We start from the raw sequence: 20595 nt of genomic DNA, 5'->3' as shown, positions 1-20595 counted from the left end.
GAGTTTGTCACTTTATATATATATATATATATATATATATATATATACGAGCATTGTACAATAATTGTCTAATTTTATTTATTTACTGTGGTTGATGTACTTCTTCCTTCTGTGCTGGTTTAACATCCTCTTTGACATCCTCTTTCAATGGATCATCTACTTCACCTTTAGCTTTAGCATTAGCTTCAGCTTTCGCCTGTTCTTGAGCTTGTTGATTAGCAATAGCTTTAATTTCATCATCAGTGCCACCTCCATCGGCGCCACCTAGCTTGGCACTATTACGGTTGGTGCTAATAAATTTCTGTCCATCTTCCAGGGTAAATTCAAATGACGCATCGAATGAATCCTCTTTCAAGAAATTAATATACTTGTTAATCTTGAAACATACAGTTTGTTGATCAATCTTGGCCATTTTGGTCCAATAATCAGGACTCTTGATGGCATCACAAGCAACCCATCTTGCCAATGAATGGAATCGTAATTCCCAATCCTTTTTACCGAAAAATGGTTTGACTTCATCTAAGGGTCCAATATTTCTTCTTGAATAAGGTCCAAATTCTCCCTCCTGTGCGTTCTTCACAGGGTCAATTTTGGGGTTGGTACAATGCAAGAATAACAACTTTGGTAATTGGTATTCGATTAATCGATGAGCAGTATCTTCATCTTCAATCTTTTTATCCTCAATAATCTTTTTCTTGTATTCTTTAAATTGCAGCATCAAACTGTCAGTAAAGGAACTGGCTTGGAAAGGGTTTAATCTGGTATCCAATTGTCTTGAGTTTAAGAACTTCTGCCACTCGTAATAAAATTCGGGATTGTCACGAGGATCAGTTTGACCCAATGTTCCCTCGGTGAATTTCCCATTTCCGGCAGTGTATCCCCAACGATGCAATTTTTGATTTTGTAAATGATATCGTTCATTCATTACATGTAATGCCGGAACAATAGTTTCACGATCTCCTTGGCCATATGCACCTTGATAAAGCAATGCGGTATACCACCCTTTAGCGTTTATATTGTAGTATAATGCCAAAAGTAATGCTCGGAAATGCTCACGCTTGGAAAATACCATTTGCCCCGTTTCAACCGAGATTGCACTTGGAAGATTGGCGAAATCATGGAAATGGATTTCAGTTTGTTTATCCTTTTGTATGTAATCGGAATATTTAGCGTCATTAGCAAGACCAAAACGACGGGTTGGTTCTCCCTTTTCGATTCGGGCTATTTTATAGTAATAAGGACTGGTTAATTTAACCCAAATGTCAGGCCACAAAATCATCTTTGTTGAAAGATAGGGCTCAGTATAAAGTAAATTGTCAATATCTCCAACGGGGAAATTGTCAGCATCTAATGCGATTGTATCATCAAAAGATGATATGATTATACCAAGCATTTTACGGGCAAACTTATCTCCAACCATATCAAAGGTTTCTTTACCAATGATATTTTGTACAACAACACATTTACCATTTAGTTTGTTGGGGAGCAAGTCTTCACAAATTTGTTTGTCGTATTCTTCAGGAGTATCCAAGACTAATTCAACTGGTAATGAAGATCCACGGTCACGTAAGTTGGCAATAGCTGTCAACGCAGCAGCAATCATGCCACCACCACCATTGATAACTATACCCGCACCGGAAACAAATTGTCTTGGTGGCTCAGGTAATGACTTCAATTGCTTCACCACATTATCATGAGATTCTTGTAAGCATTTGAATTTAGGTATGGGAATATTCATACCAGAATCACGAAGGAATTTCTCCGAGATTATGAGTGGGTCCTTTTGTTCAGTTGGGACTAGTTGTGTACCCCGTTCTTCATCAGTTAATGGATCACAATTTGGTTTATTAGCAATTAGAATATCCTTGATCAAGTGTTGGTAGTACTTTGTTCGATCAAAGAACCGATCACAAGCTTTAGTAACTCTCTGTTCAAAATCAGATGGGAAATCCTTGATTTCAGACTTTAAAACTTCTAAAAATGCCGCTGGTTTAAACTCAGTTTGATGTTCTTTAGCATACGTATTGACCATCTGCTCAAATAAGGCATAGGACATGGAGTTATGTTTGAAAAACTCACTGGTTTGTTCTTCCTTCACTTCGTCCTTCAACGTTTGTTGGATAACATCAATGTATTTTCTTCGAAGTTCATTCTTTAATTCTTGTACAATTTTTGGCTTTTCAGTCTTAGCCACTGACTTTTTCAATTCAACCAAAATTTCTTCCTTTTTGGTTGCTTCTAATTCCTTCATTACCTCGTCAACATATTCTTGACTATCGACTTTCTCAACGTGGGCTTGCAAGGAAGATTTGCCACCAGTAAAGTATTTAGCACCACCATATTTTGAGCTAACAACAGTGGTGGAAGAGTCGCTGGAAGATAGTATCAGAACATTGAATATGATAATAGCAACCACCAACGCACCCAATAGGACATACAGTAGGGATAATCTTCGAAAAAACATAGGGTGAGGAGAGATGTGTTGAGTGTACCGTGGAGTGTAGTTGCAGTTGCAGTTGCAGTTGACTTATTCTCTCTCTCTATCTTTCTCGTGGTTGGTAACTAGTGGTATATGTAGTTGTGGTGGCTTTGAACTGTAATTGTTAGTGTAAATTTTGGGTTATCTTTTTTTTGGTTTGGTTTGTTTGGTTTTGTTTGGTTTGGTTGTTAAAAAAAAAAAAAAATTAAAAAAATAAAAATAAAAATAAAAAATAAAAAGGATTTTTGTTTATGCGTCTGTTGTGTGTGTTGTGTCTGTTGTGTGTGTTGTAAATTTAATTTTAAATTCTTTTTTTTTTTTTCTTGTCTCTTTTTCTTTGTTTTTGTCTGTCTGTTTTAATCTTTTTCTTTTTTGTCTGTTTTCCCAAGCCACTGCACGACTTAAGGGGTACAACGCAAAAATAAATAGATGTTATTTTAACAGGGCACAAAGCATTTGTGGCCCTTTCTCTAAGGGGACACTTATACATATATACACATGCAACCAATAGTAATTTACTAAGACTACTCATTCTCAACTTTGAAAGTTTCATCTCTTTGTTTGCCTTTGCTCTTTTAGTCCTTTTTTGTCTGATTTCTGCATAGAATGGATCTGCGCCGCACATTGATGATCTGTGCGCCGTATAAGCGCATCTTGCACCCAAACACACATATTTACTTATACACTAACTGTTTTGTGTTTGTTTGTATTTTGAATATTTTTAGATTCCACAAACACGGACTATAATACTGTATATAAGCTCCTCTTTGTTTATAGTTGTCTCTTTGACTATTAATAGAGACACAAACAAACCAACAAAACATTTCAACAGAATTGCAAGCTCTTAGAAGTAAATAGAACCATAGCCTTTATTCACATAATAACATCCCATCACCCACTAGATTTACATTTTGTAACACCACAATAGTTATGCCCATACTCAACATTATTTCATTTATGCTGCAACTACAAACGGCGACTTCCATATAGTAAATTAGATACGTATCTAAAAAGACCCCATGCTTCCTATACTTATGTGACATTGCTATGAAGTACAACTGTTATTTCTCATCCTTGTTGCAAAAATCATCATTTTCATCATCACCACCAGCAACATCATAGCCATTCTTTATTCATGGGACATTTCCTCCGTCTCGTCATCCACCTCGATAGATACCAAGACAACGAGTCCAATCATGTAAACAATGATATAACTAACCAAAAGAACCCAACCTTGTGAAGGTCCCAAACGTTTCTCTACCTTATCGATAGTATCAAAAACCAAATACAATGTTCCTACGCAGTAAACAGGTATATAAGCCAAAAAGAGTAACCCCTTGAGCACAAATTTTAAAAAACATCTCGAAGGTTGGCTACAAGCTGTAGCTGCTGTTGTGGTAGTTTTAACAGCAGTTTGGTCCCTCGTCTTTTCCCTCATCACCTTCTTTTTCTTTTTCTTCTCCTGTTGATCATATCGTTGCTCATATAACATATTCTCTTCACCTCCACCTAAACTCTTCTCCAAATCACATTGACTTCTACTCTCACCAGCAAAGTGTCTTCCATGACATACACTACCCATGTAATTCCAAATATTCCGTGATGTTGTAATTCCAAACACAGGCGATAATCTGCACAATATATTTACTGATGAAAGGATAAACGTATGAGTTATAATTATAAGAATAAGACATGGAAAAGTATATTCATTTTGAAATGTTGCAATAATAACCTCAGTAATAGATTGAGGAATCTCAGTAGTATTGTTATAAAGTGTATGTGTTACTTCTGATACTGCTGATTCTTCTGGCATGGTTGTAGTTTTATGATTCAACATGTACATCTTTCTGTCCTTGTTTTACTTTTACAGCAAAGTTAAGTTAACAGTTGTTAGGTTTTTACAGGTTAGATATGATCGTGTATTTTGCATATGATATATGTTATGCGTTATTTGTTATGCGTTAGATATTGTCTGTGTTGTCTGTAGTTTAGGAATCAATAAATAACAATGACAATGTGTTTGGTTGCAAAGAATTTATGTGAGGGTCTAATTGCAACAATTTAACAATCTTTCTATATACTATATGATGCAAAGTTTCAAGATAATTAGCTCCTATTTCCATTTCTGGCAATTGCCTGTCTACAATGGCTTCATTAGCCTTCATAGTCGCCTGGTTAGTAATACACTAAAAATACTACTTTGTTCAAGGCTTAAATAAAGGCAAGGGGTGACTCTTTTATTTTAATTTTATACAAACTATGTATAAAAGACGTAGGTACAACTTATCTCTTAACGAGGTTGCTCCTTTGGCTGGCTAACGAATCCTTCAGCGTCTTCTGTAGTTTCACCTGTAACAAAGTCAAGCAAAAATTTTGCCACTGTTGGCTGGCTGTATGGAACATAGTGACTGGCGTTGAAAATATTGATAAATGTCAAATTTCTGTCTTGAAGCACCCACCCAGCTTTTTTGTCCTCGACTATCCAATCAGCCCTATTGTTGGTATCACTAAATCCAGTTGCACCGTTCCAGGTCATGTTTGACAAGTACTTCAAAACTCCATCTGTGTTGCAGAGGATATCAGAGGCCCCATTGTATAAAACGATGGGAATTTGGGACACTATATCCGGCAAAAGCAATTTGGAGGGAGGTGAGTTGGGAGCTGTGAATGTTTCTTGGACAACTGTATTGCAAACAGTATAGTTGACAGGACTCTCAACATTGAGATCGGCTTGCACATCCCAACGATTAAGAAACCTGTTGGCGTCCGACAATGGGGGATACGAATCTCCACAAGATGGAAAAGAGTCGTGCAAATTGTAGTCGTATACATTGAGGCATTGTTGGTCGGCTGGAGCTGACTCGTTTCTGGTAGCATTCAAAAAGAGGCCCAAAAGGGCCTCACAAACTGGGGCCCTATTTTCATTAGAACTAATCTCCTCTCCGTCTACTACCTCCTGACAAGCACTTTGATATTCATTTATGGTATCCCAATTGGGGTTTGAGTCATCAATTAAAAAGTGATCTTTAAAATAATCAATGTAGGATAGAAATTGTTCGTTTGGTGACACATATCCATTGCCAATCATAATTCCCTTTAGCTTGTACTCCACTCCCCCGTCAGTCAAGTTTTCATTTCTTTTGAGTATGGCATCGGCAACATATGGAACATACTGCCCACCAAAAGATTCTCCAGCAACATAGATCTCATTTTTGAGATCTTCGGGAAACAACTCAAAGTACTTTTCTAAAAATTTCAAAAAGTAAACTTGCACCTGGCTCAATTCGTGAATTAATTCTCCATCACTGTACCCTACCTGAGTTGGCTGATCAACATATACCATGTCGGAGCGTTTATGCCATGAATTTTCGTTGACCACAATTTTCTCTTCGTCATCCAATTTGAATGGACCATGCTCGAGAAAGACACCTTCAATTGATGAGCAGCCTGGACCACCTTGTAGCCAAAAGGTTGTACGATTCTTGTTTTCTGGAACCTTTTCAGAATCAACAACTTTCCAAAAGAAATATTCTGTGCTGTTCTCGGGGAAGAGCTCCAACTGTCCGGCATACTGAATGGGCTTGGCATAGTCTGAAGGCAACTCATCCCAGCCTGGCAATGGTGAAACCAAATAATCTTTTGAATCGCTTAAACATTCTGCTTTGAATGGAGAAGCAACTGCTAGCAAAGCATATAACGGTAAAAGTAACCAAACGTGGGGAATCGACATGATGCGGTGGATAACAGAATCCTGAATCGAGGACCAAAGTTGAAGTATTAGACACTTTAAATACGGGGATACATTTTCGAGAATTCGTAAAACAATGCCAACAAAGACCCCAGACGTGTTCCTTCGGCTATTCAGGGTACATTATTTCAACTCTTTAAGTACTAAGAACACATTTTTGAGATTTCACAAACAATGACAACAAAGACTCTGGATGAGTTGCTTCGGATATTAACGATTCAATAAATAATTATCCGCTTTCTGTTTTCACAAATTGATAAGAAAAAATTCCGTGTCATCAAAAATAACTGCTACTCTTTACTGAGAAAACAATGTCGCGTCGGGTCGCGTCGCGGAATGATAAACCAATTTAGGACGAACCTTTCATTTTACGTTGAAAGTGTCTTGACTATACATACATGCCTTATTACTTTACATTATACCGAATCCCTCCATGACCTCAATGGAGGTAACTAGAACCGAGACTTACATTGGACTTGCCGGTAGTTGACATATTACAGGACTTTGTTTCAAAAGCAAGGGGCAAATAATACGAAATTGCTTTCAAATAAGACTCTTTTACTTCAGAACAAAGAACTCAAAGCTTGTGATTGATTACGTGATACAAAAGAAGCCAAAATACAATTTCAGCAATCCACTCATCATTTTTGGATGTGACTGCTATGAACCGATGGCCGTGGGCAAACCAAGGAAGAGAAACTGACTTCTAGACCTCAGATTTTACTACTTGTGATGTAGCATTTATACTGGTTTTTCCAATCAATGCGTGGAGGAGCAACTCCGAATTCATTGCAAAATAATCTTTGCAATGCAACTAGTAAGGTTGAAGCACGGTCACAACATCAAGCTAACTTTCAAGTTGGACTTTATGAATCTGGGCTGCATAGGTGGTACACAGATTCTTGCCAGTTTGAACCAAATAAAAGATTGCGTAACTGAATTGTCGGTTGTTGGGTTGGACAACATCGAGCTTGATGCGAATGCAAAGGCTTTGGAAGGTATGTATTTGAAGATGGGTGATTGCAAATTTAGCAAATCTTTAACTAATTGCTCCAATTTAGTCGAGTGATCTTTATGTGATCAAACCTTTGATATATTCCAGCTTCCTCAGTATTTGACAAGTATTTATTTGCTTTCTTGCTGTAACTATATTTCAGACCGGAGTGCAAATGGCATCATGCCCTCCATTGCCATAATTACCTCCCACTTTGGAAATAATTGTTTCTCAACGGCCCTAAAATATGTGTGTCGGAGCTTTTCCAAATCAGTTCTTCAACACCACAAAACCTGGAAGCTACAGTGATCAAATAGGCTGACGTTTCAAAAGACATGTGAGGGGAACTCACTTCAATTGAAAAGTTTATACCTTGAAAGCAATAAAGATGTTTTGCCAACATGCATATTACCAAATTGGGTTATAAAGGCTCCACTTGAAATCTATAGACCCGACTTGAAGAGTTTGAAAATTGAAGACCGTCACCGGAAGTTGAGAATTTAACCTTTGAGCCTGGTTCCAAGTTACTGTACTTCTCGATATTTGAGTATGGTTTCGCCGCAGTAGGTTTCAACTTCCCACAGTCGCTTATTTAAGTACGCTTACCTCATGATATATTTCCCAATATTATACCATCCCTAGGTTATTTGGAAACTTGTGGGTCTTGGGGTTCGAACGTAGGAAATATAGAATGCTGGATGGAATATTCTGAAACTAGTGTTAGATAACCAAGCCATGATTGTAATGATTATATTACCCCCACGTCTCAAGTGCATCAGCCTATTTTATACATCTCTCATTATTAAAATAGACAACTAAAGAGCAATTATTGTTAAAAAGTCGTTGTTCCTTTAAAGATGTAGAGGTATTATTCCAAGTGCTACCAGTTGATTGGTTTTCGTTTAATTGTCTGATTTTGTTTTCATTCTAATTTTTTTTTATTTATTTTTCTCTTCTCCTTCCCTGATTAAAAGGTAAGTACTTTCCACACTTTTTTGCAGGTACTAAATATTTTCATCATGGTTGAGGGGGAATACGATGATGTGACATTGGTGTTGTCGATAATTGTATCCTTCTCTATCACAGTCATCTTAGCCATTGTCTTTTGCGCCTACAGGATATTCTTTAGCAGACTGCGAATCAATGGAGAATATCAAAGTTTATCGTCATCCATAACTGATAATTTGTTAGGATCACATCTGAATGATGTGCCACGGGAGTTTTTAAATGATGAGGAAAGTTTAACCCATTTGGCTGAGGCTTTTGATTTTACGGGGCTATCGCCAGAAGAACAACAGCTGTATCTCAAGGGCCAAGAATTTACTGTTAATAACCCACCTGATTTTACAAAGACGAGGGGCAAGACTTTTTCCTTGGAGGATGAGCGAATGATTAAAGAGTATGGAATCAATGTGTTTACCTTTGAAATGGAGACTGATACGTTGAATCCCCATTATATTGTTGCTGATAAGACAGAATTGAACTTTAATAATAATGATTTGCCTTATTGTACTACAACGGCAAGTCTCAACTATCCATTACCAGTTAGAAATCGAGTATTTTCTGATACCATTTATTTTGAAACAAAAGTTTTTGAATTTATTCAAGACCCCAATTTGTCAAGTCAGCATTTCTCCATTGGGTTGATTACAAAGCCATACCCTACATCATTCAGATTACCAGGATATAACAAATTCTCAATTGCTTATGAGAGTACAGGTAATCTCAAGATTAACAAACCTTTTCCTACTCCATTACAACAACACCTTGGTGAACAAAGTCAATATAATGCATTAGTTTTACCGCCTTTGCAAGAAGCAGATGTGGTTGGGTTTGGTTATGTCATCCCAACAGGTACATTATTCATTACCCGTAATGGGAAGAAACTTTTGGATGTAATGAAGGGGTGTTTTGTTGATTTGTATCCTGCCGTTGGATGTTTTTCAACCAATGCTAAATTCCAGGTCAACTTGGGTCAAAGTGGATTTGTTTGGATTGAGGCTAATGTAAGAAAATATGGATTTGTTTCGACTAGCGATTATAAGAAATTAGGTGGTGAACGAGGATTAGCAAACTTGCCTCAGTATAACAAGGTCCTCAAAGATAATAATGACAAATTACTTGATAAGGGTGAAGAGTTGCCACCTCGGTATAATCTGGAAGAAGAATTGGATTTCTTTGGTAGAAGCTCAAATGATGTGACTAGAGTAGGATCGAGTGCGCAGCATATGAGAATGAATGAGAAGCCAGTAACAAAAAGAGGTGGCAATGATGATGAGGATGAAGATGATGAGGTCAAGAGTATTGATGGGACACATGTGACTAATGAGCCAGAGGAAGTTATGGATTTAAGGGAGAGAATATATGAACAAAATATCCAAAATGATGTACTGGAAGATAATCAGTCGGAATCAGTGCCATTGCTTGCTTCGGAGAGTGGTGTTGAATATGGATCAAGTGGACAAACCAGTAAAAAACTGTCAAAAGCTGAGCCAAGTGAGGCTGCCAAAGGAGAAACTACACATGAAGAAAGAGAACCGGAATTATCCTTAGCAAAGCCTAGCGATCCAGAAGTGAGTGGCTTGGAAGAGCCCAACCAATCAGTACCCACTCTGGGTGAATCTAATATAGTCGAGGCCCCACCCTCAGCTTCTGCTAATGCATCTGAAGCTCCACAAACTGAACAACTCTCTGCTACCAATGATACCTCCACCGAACCAAGCAGTCGAGATGTGACACCAGGTGCTGAAGGATCTTCTACCAACCCAACACAATCAAAGAACAGCAAGGCCAGTAATAAAAAGAAGAAAAAGTCTGGTAAGAAGGGAAATAAAAAGAAGAAGAGAAAGTAAATAGTTCAAAAAAACATAATTTGTAAGGGTCTATATTATGAAGGAATGTGTAGAGTAAGAACTTCTTGTTGATTATTGTCGAAAAGTCCTGAGGTTTATTAAATAGTCAATGTGGAAGAAGCTAGCAATGCCTTAGATTTAGTTGATATATATATCTATGATTTGAAACTGCCAATTGTATGAAAAATTACAACTTCTCTTCTTAACAACAGAGGCCGAAAACTTGTTAAATTGTTGCGAAATTGAAATGGGTGTAGATAGTATGCAGGAACATGCATCTGTTGAAAAAAAGTTGTTTTGATAAAATCACCATTCACTTCGACAAAAGGCTATACCTCCATCATCCATGTCACTCATTCTAAAACGATTTGCCTCCTCGACGCAACCGCTGCCCGATAAGAAAGCCCAAGCAGCCCAACTTGCCGTCCAGTCACTCAAAGATTTCGGCTCTCTTTTATCGCCATCGTCGGACGATGCAACCCAACCAATAGATACGAAACCCATCTATGCCAATCCACAACTTTTTCCCGCATTATCTCTCTTGCATCAGGGTCAAGTCGTTGATGAATTACAGCTGAAGTACGACAAGAACTGGAACAAGTTGAGCAAAGAGGACAAATTGTTGGGGTATTTCATCTCGTATGGCGATTGGGGCGTGCGTGAAAAATTCTCCAATTGGAATAAAGCAGATTCAGCTCCGTTGGACTTACCGTTCCATGTGCCGAGCAAGTTAAAGAGTTTGCACCCGAAGGACTCAGATATGGTTATGAAATTGGAGCCGGTCAAGTTGAGTGAAACGCCGGTGAGAATTAATCAATTTGATTATAAAAAGATGGATCCTGCTAGTAAAGTGTGCATATACTTGATTGTGTTTATTGCTATGCTTGCAATATACCGTGATAAGAATATAGGTGAGGCTGGTAGGCCGGTTGAAGTCAAGATTGAAGACCAGTATGAGGTAGCGAGACAACAGGAGATTCAGGAGAAACAACAACGAGAAATTGAGGAACAAGAGAGGGAGAAACAGAGACAAGGTCGAAAATGGTATTATCTTTGGTTAAAGTAAAGACAAACACACGCTCAACTTTTTGTATATAAGCTCTGTATATAGATTTATGTATTTACTAAAGCCTTAGTCTATATGCCACTACTCTTCTTCTTCCTCCTCATCATCATCGTCGTCGTCGTCATCTTCTTCATCACTACTCTCATCATTCCATGACTTCTCTACCGTCTCCTTCACCCGCTTCACATACTGACTTCTATGATCCTTGTACAAATTAGCCGCCTCCACATTCGCCGGCGACGAAATATTAGGATCATTAAGCAAACTCTGTATACTCGTCAAAATACTACTGACATCATAAGTAGGCGACCATCGATTCTGCAAAATATCCAAACATAATTCACCCAGAGCATATACATTAGGATGAAACATCTCCAGAATGAATTTGACAACTGGCGGCTTGTTGGGGTATTGTTCATCAAATTGTAAAATGAGTCGGAATGTGCCGTCTTCAAAGGGCGTTTCTGAGGGTCCGATTATTACGGCGTTCCACTTCATGACGTTGTCAGGTAAGGGCGACGCTGAGACGCCACTGGGGGGATCTTGTTGCATGCGCTGTAAAAGAAAAAGGGTAAGGAGTTAGTAAAGGTGGACATATAAAAAGAGATGAAAATAGCTCACATCGGCTATACATACTTTGAAATCTCGCATAAGTCTTCTCTTGGCTGGTGTAGACATGGTTGGTTGTAGGATGTATATAAAAGTGATTGGTTTGTATTTAATTGAATGAAAAAAATAGAAATAAAAAAAAACTGCTTTTGGTTCTCGATTTCGTTTAATCGCGCGCGTTCCGTTTTAATTTTTGCCATCGAGAGTAGAAGTAGGAACACAGAGATATTACCAATAGTGGTTAGCAAAGTAAGTCTACGCATTTCTGGTGTTTATCTCTCTACTTTGTAGAATTTAAAACTGTATAAAGCTAAGTTAGGCTAGAGTGAGGTGACACTTACTTGTGGTGCCAGAACTCGGTCAAATTATGGCCAGCACCGTTGAAGGCCAAAATATTTGGGGTATCTTCAGGAACATCAGCCAAAATACCATCAGTACCAAATGAAATCAAATTCTTCTTCAATTGAGCTGGAGTAACTCCGTCGGCAGCAACAAAGAATTCGGAATCAGATCCTGGTTGCAAGGAAAGGTAGTAGGACAATAAACCAGCAACGTGTGGAGAGGCCATTGAAGTACCTGACAAGTATGCAGTGGCAGTGTCAGAGCCAATGTAAGTGGACAAGATATTCAAACCAGGAGCAAAAATGTCAACACACTTACCGTAGTTTGAAAAGTAGGCTCTCTCGTCGGAAATTGTTGATGCACCAACAGTGATGGCCCCCTCAGCGGCAGCTGGTGAAGTGTTACAGGCATCTTGGTTTTCATTACCGGCAGCAACAGCAAAATGAAGACCAGCTTTAACTGCTGCATTGACTGCCAAATCTAAAGCTTGAGATCTGCCACCACCAAGAGACATATTGGCAGTTGAGCCTTTGAAACCCTTTTTGCCATTTTTGACGGCATCTTGATGGGCCTTGGCAGCATATTCAATTCCTTTAACAACATCAGACATTGAGCCTGATCCATTGGATCTCAAGACCTTGATAGCAACAACTTCAGCCTTTTTAGCAACACCGTAATCCTTGGATGCAATTGTACCAGCACAATGGGTACCGTGTCCATTGCCATCCAAGTCATCATCACCGGTAGGGATGGTCTTACCCCAAACAGCTCTACCATCAAACTCAGTGTGTTTGACATTGATACCAGTGTCAATAACGTAGGAAGTAACACCTTCACCACCTTCAGTGTCGTACAAATATTGGTCAAATGACGATAATGACAATGGTTGTCTATGGGAAACTCTAGCCAATCCCCATGGGGCACCCTTTTCAACGTCAAATTCATTGGTGTGGACAACACTGTCCTGTTCAATAAATGCAACCAAAGGGTTTCTTCTCAACAATTCGACGGCAGCTTCGGTAAATTGACCAGTAAATCCTAAGAATCCGTCAATGTTAAAACGGTCCAAAATACCATCCATAAGACCTTCAATCTTGAACTCGTCAGCCGAGACATCAGACTTAAGCACAACGATGTACTTGTTCTCAATACCTTGTTCATGAACAACCAATGGCGCAAGAGTAGTACCATCTACCGGTTTGATAGTAGCCTCTTGCTGGTGGTGGGCCTTTTCAACAGCATCAATTTTAAAGACATCGATTATGTCATTATAGTTTGGAAGAAAGAGAGCGTTGGTAGTGAGTGCCAAAGCAATAATGGTTAATAAGCTTGTTTTCATAATTTAGTTTTAGTAGTAGTAGTAGTAGTTATGGTTTCTTAAGTCAAGAGAAGAAAGAAAGTGTGGAATAAGAGTGTATTTTTTTTCTGTGTGTGTGTGTAAATGTATTTAAATAATTTTGATGGCGGGTGGGGAGGAAATTTAAGGAGTGAAAGTGAATGCGTCAGTTTCTGCTGGTTGTGTTGATAAGATAAAAATAAAAATGTTCCTTCACAAAATGTCGTCGTTCTCTCATGTTGTACTTACAAAATGTCGTTGTTGGCTGATGTCACATTACTAAAATGACGTATGACGTTACACGACATTTTAATCAGTCTTTTCCGATGTTCGTTCTTGGTATTGCTCACACGACCTTTGGTTTTAAGAGATAGGCACATGTACACGACCTTTATTGTAACCACCACCACAGTTTTGTTATTTATACAAACCACAGTTTTTATTATCTTTCAAACAAAAACAAAAACTAAAAAACAATAAGAGATAACTAAAAGTTCCTGTCATCCAGAACACCTTATCTTTATTCGATTTGTAAATTCCGAGGCAAAAACCTCTATCATAGACACATGCCCTGTAAAATCTCCCCCATTTTCATGTTTTATCTTTCATCATACAGCTTCTCTCGTTAGGGAGAGACTGTCTGGCTTCTATTGGGTTTGAGGTGGTATAGAATATTAATAACGACGCGTTCAAAATCACACGCATTCGTCGACTTTTAAAGCTTTAGTTCTCCTCAAAATACAAAAATATCCACCTAAAGAGACTTAGAGTGTAGTCATGAGGAAAAATTGTATATCTGTTTATATTTCGTCGCTTCCCTTACATGTAAAGATGCGTATCTACAACTGCAGCATAGCCTTATGTGCTGGAAGAAAAGCGTGGCTGTTGGAGAAATGCACCCTACAAGCTACACACTTCTCATATTTAAAACAGTTCCTTGTGGTCTTTCTGGTAAATTTGGTGCAAAAAAAATAAGTTTTGTATTAATTTGCTACCAATCTTCGTATCTAATTTCTCGATTAAACTTCACTTAAGCTTGAGCACACACTGAGAACGGAAAAGACATAGAGGTAAATCCTACTCCGAGGCACAGAAAGCTTTGTCCACATCAACTTGTATCCAGCTGTCCGGCTTCCCTACACTTCTCTCCATTACGACTAAACTCTTTTGGTTGACTAAATAAGCGCCGCCGAGATCTCTCTATTTCCAAAATCTACAAAAAGTGACACAAAACTCACCGCACGTTTTTCGAGTCATGGACGCTTTTATCTTTCGTAAACCTTTCTTATAATATGTATCAGCAACCATCAAAATTCCTTGAATTCATCAATCGCCTCAACCCTTAAACCTCCTCAAAAAGCAACAATTTAACCGCCTCCCCAGTTCAATGAAGGCAATTGTGTATCACGGTAAGGAGGACCTTAAATTCCATGCTGATTACCCACAACCTGAAATCAACCACCCAGATGAAGTCAAAGTCAAGATTGCTTATTGTGGAATTTGTGGCTCCGACTTGAAAGAAATCACCAGTGGACCATTTTTTTTCAATCAACCGGGGTCAACCAACCCAATTTCAAATAAAAAGTATCCCATGGTTATGGGACATGAAATGAGTGGTGAAATAGTGGCAATTGGTGCCAATGTCGATAATGTGGCCGTGGGTGATAAAGTTGTTGTTGAGGTGACTGGAACGTGCAAAGATAAGCACCGGTTTAATGATTCTCCGTCAAGGAACAAACCTCTATGCGGTGCTTGCTTTGATGGCTATTACAACGCTTGTGACAGCTTGGCCTTAACTGGGCTTGGGTTCAGCGATGGTGGTTGTGCTGAATACGTTGTCACCAGTGGTGATAAAGTAGTCAAATACGATGCTTCAAAAATACCTTCTGATGTGGCCGCGTTGGTCCAACCTCTTGCCGTATCTTGGCATGCCGTTCGCGTGTCCAAATTTCAAGAGGGTCAATCAGCATTGATATTGGGTGGTGGACCAATTGGACTCACGACAATTTTCGCCTTAAAGGGCCACAAGGTGGGCAGTATTGTCGTTAGTGAGCCCGCGCTTGCTCGTCGTCTTTTGGCCGAGAAGTTAAACGTGCAAGTGTATGATCCAACTGGCAAACCGGTAGAGCAGTGTATTGAGGAGTTGAGGGACATGTCACCCGGTGGGCGTGGATTTCATCATTCATTTGACTGTTCGGGTGTTCCCGCCACGTTTGAAACCAGCATCAAGTGTCTTCGAATTAGGGGTACCGCCACCAACGTCGCTGTTTGGGCCCATAAGCAAATCCCTTATTCACCGATGCATACAACAATGCTGGAAAAGATTGTTACGGGTTCAATTTGCTTTGTCAAGGACGATTTCGTTGAAGTTGTTCGCAGTATTGAAGCGGGCAATATTTCGGTTGATGAGTTGAAGTTGATGATTACTGACAAGATTCCTTTGGAGGAGGGGATCGAGAAGGGGTTTAATGAGTTGTTGTATAACAAAGGCAACCACATTAAGATTTTGTTCACTCCGCAATGAGTAATTATGTGTGTGCGATTTCTATCAAAGTATATACATTACGGCTATTAACTTTTACTTATTGCATTATCTTTCAACCATTGACGTGTCAGCAATTCGTCGTTGTTCACTTTCAATGCTTGTAGAATAACCTCTTCCGCGTAACCACCTTCTGATTTCAATATATCAAACCAAATATTTTTATTCGAGACCGATTCGTTAACGCAAAAATATACTCTAGTTGCACTATCTTTGGGAACTCCATTCTTTTCACTGATTGGTAAACGAGGTTGATGAATTGAAGCAAACAACTCATTTATCAACTGCATATTCTCCTTCATTGAATTGTTACTCAATCGGTGGTTACCTGATTTGCAATACTCATTATTACACCAACTGTGACCGCATCCCTTGGATAACTGAAGCATATACTTCCGTTCAATCCTGCTTTGTAGTTTGATGTTGCTTGGATCATGCTGGGCTATATACAACGGACCAAAACACAAATCACAAAGATTCAACGCATTAGCACTAGCTTCATTGATGCAGTTGACATTGGAGCATTTCCGAAATGTGATTGCTTGACTATATTCAGCTTTTTCCAATTCGTGCATTTTCATATGTTTCGATAAATCTTTTCTTCGAATGATCTTGCCGCACTTGAAACATTCTTGTGTCTTGTTACCACATAGATTCTCATGATGAGTCAAGTCCTCAAACTTGTCTTGATACGTGGCTAATTCGCGGGGGACAATCAAGTGGCAGAAACGGCATTCATGTAGCGTCTTGGGGCAAGTGACGGATTTATGAGTCACCATGTCAAAAAATGAATCAAATTCCTGGGAACAGCATTGATATTTCTTCTCGTACAATTGCATGTGTTTAAATTGCATCAATTTTGCATCGACTGGTTCCACATTTTGTCGACGACAACGTGATTCATGAAGGAGGAAGTTCTTCTTTGGTATTAGTTTTGAACAGTTTGGACATTGCTTCATGGAGTCATCATTAATGGTACCCGTTTCTGTGCCTTGTGCAACCTCGCTTTGGTTCCCACTAGTTACTCGCAACACCATATCTTCATCTCCTTGCCATGTGAATGGTATCAAGTACAAGTACCTCTCATCATTTTCTCCATCATCAACAACATCATCGTTGGAAACCCGTTTACACCTGTTCAATTTGTTTAAAATCAATTCATCGCGATTCAAATCTATACTGATTGACTTACTTGCAGGTGAGCCGCTTACCACCATTTGAGCAACATTTTCGTCTTCATTTAATGTACTGTATGCAAAATTTTCAATGGTTAGGAATTTGGAGGGGCCTACTAAGCAATCAGCATTGATCAAGTGAGCAGCATCATTGGTTTTCACCATCTCCAATTCTATTCGTATAATGTCACCACCATCACCGCCGCCACCACGAATCCATTTAAGTAGATCTATTTTGTAAATTTGAGGGATAAACTGCGGCTGCATAAACGATTTCAAACCACGAATTACCACCTCTTGGCCCATTTCCAATTCATGAATGCTGCTCAATTGATCGTGGTGAGCCTTGTAAAATTCCAATTGTTGCTCGGCAGCACTCTCATTTAATGGCACCATGTCCACCACTGTATCGGTATCAATGATCGATGCCACTGTGACAGTATCAGAATCGTTAATTTGTTCAATTTCCAATTCATATTTCAATCCATCATCCTCAATTGTTAGACAATCACCTTGATTCACGACAGTATACTGAGTCAATCGATTTTCGAGAAAGAATTTCCAATTGGTAATGTTGGCGTAAAAGAGTCGTGGCTTGAGTCGTAATGATGTCGCCTTGGGGATGGTTGGTTGTAGTTCGATAACGACGTCAGTTGGCTGGTGCAATTTTGTCGTGATGAATGATGGGAGTTGAATTTCGCCAGAATTGCTCGTGAATTCCTTGACGCCAATGTATGTGTAAATAAATGGATCTGAGTCGTTGCTGATTCGGAAAATCAAAGGGTGCGGCAATTCTATACCGGTATTGACTAGTTCCGAAAGGACGGATTGCGGTAGGTTGGCTTTATCGGAGTATGGCGGTAGGCTCTTGTTGCTATTACTGTTGTCGTTGCTGATGACACTTAGCCTGAGTGGAGTTGTCATTGGTAGAAAGGAGGAGGTTGCTTGTTTAGTTTAGAAAGAATGTTGTGTGTATGTGGGTTTAGTTTATTTGCATCTCATCTTGAATTTCTGGATCTGGATCTCTTTTTTTTCTTTTGCCACTAATCTGGTGGCAAAATAGCCGCCACAATCATTTTTTTTAGAGTTGCAAATAACAAAGACCCCGATATGGTAGTCATGTTTTGTCAGCAAAAGTTTTACCATATAAATAGAGTGTAATTTATCTCACTTGAATTAGCAAGTTTGATTTCTCTAAAGATGAAAGAAAAGACCTTTTTATTAAAATTTTGACTAAAGCGTGGAAAAGAGTATGGGCTGGTTGAATTTATTGAAACTTCAAGCATAGCCAAAATGAAGGTTGATAAGTGATTTGTGCTCTTCTGGTTAAATATATTCAAATCTTGAGGAAATTATAGTTACTTCATTTTTATATCCTCTTTTTCTTCAATTCTTTAACCATGGGACTATAATGTCTATCTATCAAGACATCTTCCCACGCTTCATCATCTCGTTTATCACCATACCGACCAATAAACTCGTAAATCAATCTTTCGGTAGCGATTTCGGGGGTGTGCAACTTCATCGACTGTAACAACTGCAGTATAGCCCTCGGTTCCAGGACCGTTTGTTTTCTGCGGTTTCCCGTGTTCAATAGCGCGTGGATACAGTCGCCGAGCATTTTGGTGTTGAAATCTTCAATTATGTCCACCATGATGCCTCGAATGGTGAGGAACACATCGGGGACGAGATCGACATTGATCAAGTGGGCAAATTTGCATAGTCCTCTCAAAGCACTGCCGATTAATGGAGATGCATTTTGGCGTTCTTGTGTGCCTTCATCGTCATCATCATCCTCATCTTGACTCGCCTTCAAAATTTGTAAATAGCACATGAGAATCATTTTCAATACCTGTGCTTGAAACTTTTCACGTTGTTCAACCGTGATTGCTTGTTGAGCTTGGCGCATTTCCTCTTCAATCTCCTTGCGTTCCTTTCTATTCTTTCTTTCCTTCTTTGACAAATGGACGCGATCCTTCTTTTTCAATTTCACCTTCTTTGGTTTATCGTCGTCTCCGTCGTTGGGCGTGTAGTCAGCCAACAATGATGCGGATAAGAGAATATTGACAACTGATTCATCAACACGATATTTCTTGTCTCTGATGGTTTTGGTCAAGACGGTGATTATATCCACCGTGATGTCGCCATGTTCTTCATCGTCTTTGAGCAACGTTTCTAATGCCCGTACCGATTTGATAAACACGGGTAAGTCTTGCTCATATGCCGGTTTCCTATTGAGTCTCTTAATCAATATCGTGAATAGTTCCTTGCGGTAATTGAAATGTCGTAAAGAAGACGTGCATAGCTCAGTGGCTGCTTTCAAAGCTAGATTACCTCGTTTCAATTGGTCCGTAGTGATTTTATCATTGTTTGCTGAATTGGAATAAGATATTTTTGAGTACGTGGCAAGCAAATCAAGATAGGCTTTGTAGTTGACAACCAATGTCTGTTCGTACAGACGTAATTTGGCCACGTCTCGACTCACTTTTTCTCTCTTTTCGGCATCAGTCAATGCTCTTATTCTATATGACGGAGCCAATGATTTGAAAATGGGTAAAAGTGCCATTATAGCCAATTGTGAAGTCATAAAGTTTTTCGATTCGCTCATTTTACGCAATCGTGTTAAACAGGCGATATTTTCTTCGGGATTTTCAATCAATTTTGAACCAAGTTCGGCAATCTCTTCTTTTGTTTTAATCAATTTCTCCCTTGGCGAAAGGTGTGCGTCTTCATCTTCTTCCTCTTGTGTTTCTTGCTCCTGTTGCTTCTGCTCTACCACCTTTTCTTCTGCTTCCTCCTCATCCTCGTCTTCCTCATTCTCCTCCTCCTTCTTCTCGGCTTCTCTCAAGACCCTCTCCACTCTTCCATCTTCTCTCTTGATAGGTAACGACGCTTCAATAAGATGTTTTTCCTTCATTTTTCTCGGCCTCAATTCATAGTCCTGTTCTTCATTCTCCCAATCATGTCCATTGGTATATTCTACTTCCTCCACTCCGTCAATATCACCCTTGAACAAACCAGTTGATAGCTGAGCATCTTGGGATTGCTTTATTTTCTTTCTCCTCTCGAGATCTTGTGTCTTGACCTTTCTCTTACCCATGGTGTCGTTGTAGTCTGGTTGCGATGAGGTTTGATTAGTCGCGAAGTAATTTTTTTTTTCCTTCAGTCAAAACGGCGATGAGTCTGTGATGAGTGCGATAAGTGTTATGGGTACGTATAAGGTAATGAAGGGGTGACATGGAAACCTAGCAGTACTTAGATTTGGCATATTATATACGTTACTTAGACTAAATACTCTATGAGCCATTTCTGTAACAAAGGCTTTGGTTTAGGTATAGCTTTTGTATGGTAGAAGTTGAGCGCTACCACTTTATATAATTGTGAAAACTGTCTTTGCAACATCTTTTAACAACCACTCTTGCATTTCAAATCGCTTTTTCCATGAAACTTTT

The 20595-nt window shown here is 39.0% G+C and overlaps 10 protein-coding genes across 10 annotated transcripts; 3 read left to right on the top strand and 7 right to left on the bottom strand. All coding sequences in view use genetic code 12, as the record gives it.

The window, feature by feature from the left end:
* Positions 1-82: 82 nt before the first annotated feature.
* MNN26 (Mnn26p) lies at positions 83-2464 on the bottom strand (the record flags this gene model as incomplete). The annotated part of the gene is made up of 1 exon (XM_051818099.1): positions 83-2464. One exon carries the CDS (start codon positions 2462-2464, stop codon positions 83-85), a length of 2382 nt encoding a protein of 793 aa, XP_051673532.1.
* Positions 2465-3608: 1144 nt separating this feature from the next.
* On the bottom strand, positions 3609-4292 carry CANMA_000716 (uncharacterized protein; the record flags this gene model as incomplete). Its single annotated transcript, XM_051818098.1, has 1 exon — positions 3609-4292. One exon carries the CDS (start codon positions 4290-4292, stop codon positions 3609-3611), a length of 684 nt encoding a protein of 227 aa, XP_051673531.1.
* Positions 4293-4769: 477 nt separating this feature from the next.
* On the bottom strand, positions 4770-6209 carry CANMA_000715 (uncharacterized protein; the record flags this gene model as incomplete). The annotated part of the gene is made up of 1 exon (XM_051818097.1): positions 4770-6209. The coding sequence occupies one exon, from the start codon at positions 6207-6209 to the stop codon at positions 4770-4772; it is 1440 nt and encodes a 479-aa protein (XP_051673530.1).
* Positions 6210-8240: 2031 nt separating this feature from the next.
* Positions 8241-10073, top strand: CANMA_000714 (uncharacterized protein; the record flags this gene model as incomplete). The annotated part of the gene is made up of 1 exon (XM_051818096.1): positions 8241-10073. One exon carries the CDS (start codon positions 8241-8243, stop codon positions 10071-10073), a length of 1833 nt encoding a protein of 610 aa, XP_051673529.1.
* Positions 10074-10419: 346 nt separating this feature from the next.
* On the top strand, positions 10420-11139 carry CANMA_000713 (uncharacterized protein; the record flags this gene model as incomplete). The annotated part of the gene is made up of 1 exon (XM_051818095.1): positions 10420-11139. One exon carries the CDS (start codon positions 10420-10422, stop codon positions 11137-11139), a length of 720 nt encoding a protein of 239 aa, XP_051673528.1.
* Positions 11140-11220: 81 nt separating this feature from the next.
* Positions 11221-11817, bottom strand: RAD6 (E2 ubiquitin-conjugating protein; the record flags this gene model as incomplete). The annotated part of the gene is made up of 2 exons (XM_051818094.1): positions 11221-11694; positions 11776-11817. The coding sequence occupies 2 exons, from the start codon at positions 11815-11817 to the stop codon at positions 11221-11223; spliced, it is 516 nt and encodes a 171-aa protein (XP_051673527.1).
* Positions 11818-12085: 268 nt separating this feature from the next.
* CANMA_000711 (proteinase B) lies at positions 12086-13429 on the bottom strand (the record flags this gene model as incomplete). Its single annotated transcript, XM_051818093.1, has 1 exon — positions 12086-13429. One exon carries the CDS (start codon positions 13427-13429, stop codon positions 12086-12088), a length of 1344 nt encoding a protein of 447 aa, XP_051673526.1.
* A 1384-nt stretch (positions 13430-14813) lies between these two features.
* IFE1 (putative dehydrogenase) lies at positions 14814-15950 on the top strand (the record flags this gene model as incomplete). The annotated part of the gene is made up of 1 exon (XM_051818092.1): positions 14814-15950. One exon carries the CDS (start codon positions 14814-14816, stop codon positions 15948-15950), a length of 1137 nt encoding a protein of 378 aa, XP_051673525.1.
* Positions 15951-15997: 47 nt separating this feature from the next.
* CANMA_000709 (uncharacterized protein) lies at positions 15998-18067 on the bottom strand (the record flags this gene model as incomplete). Its single annotated transcript, XM_051818090.1, has 1 exon — positions 15998-18067. One exon carries the CDS (start codon positions 18065-18067, stop codon positions 15998-16000), a length of 2070 nt encoding a protein of 689 aa, XP_051673524.1.
* Positions 18068-18512: 445 nt separating this feature from the next.
* Positions 18513-20243, bottom strand: CANMA_000708 (uncharacterized protein; the record flags this gene model as incomplete). The annotated part of the gene is made up of 1 exon (XM_051818089.1): positions 18513-20243. One exon carries the CDS (start codon positions 20241-20243, stop codon positions 18513-18515), a length of 1731 nt encoding a protein of 576 aa, XP_051673523.1.
* Positions 20244-20595: the final 352 nt, after the last annotated feature.

This window comes from Candida margitis (genome assembly GCF_024628925.1).
Source record: "Candida margitis strain CBS 14175 chromosome Unknown scaffold8, whole genome shotgun sequence".
In the NCBI taxonomy this organism is placed as follows: Eukaryota; Fungi; Ascomycota; class Pichiomycetes; order Serinales; family Debaryomycetaceae; genus Lodderomyces; species Lodderomyces margitis.
This window is presented reverse-complemented; position numbering and strand designations above follow the sequence as displayed.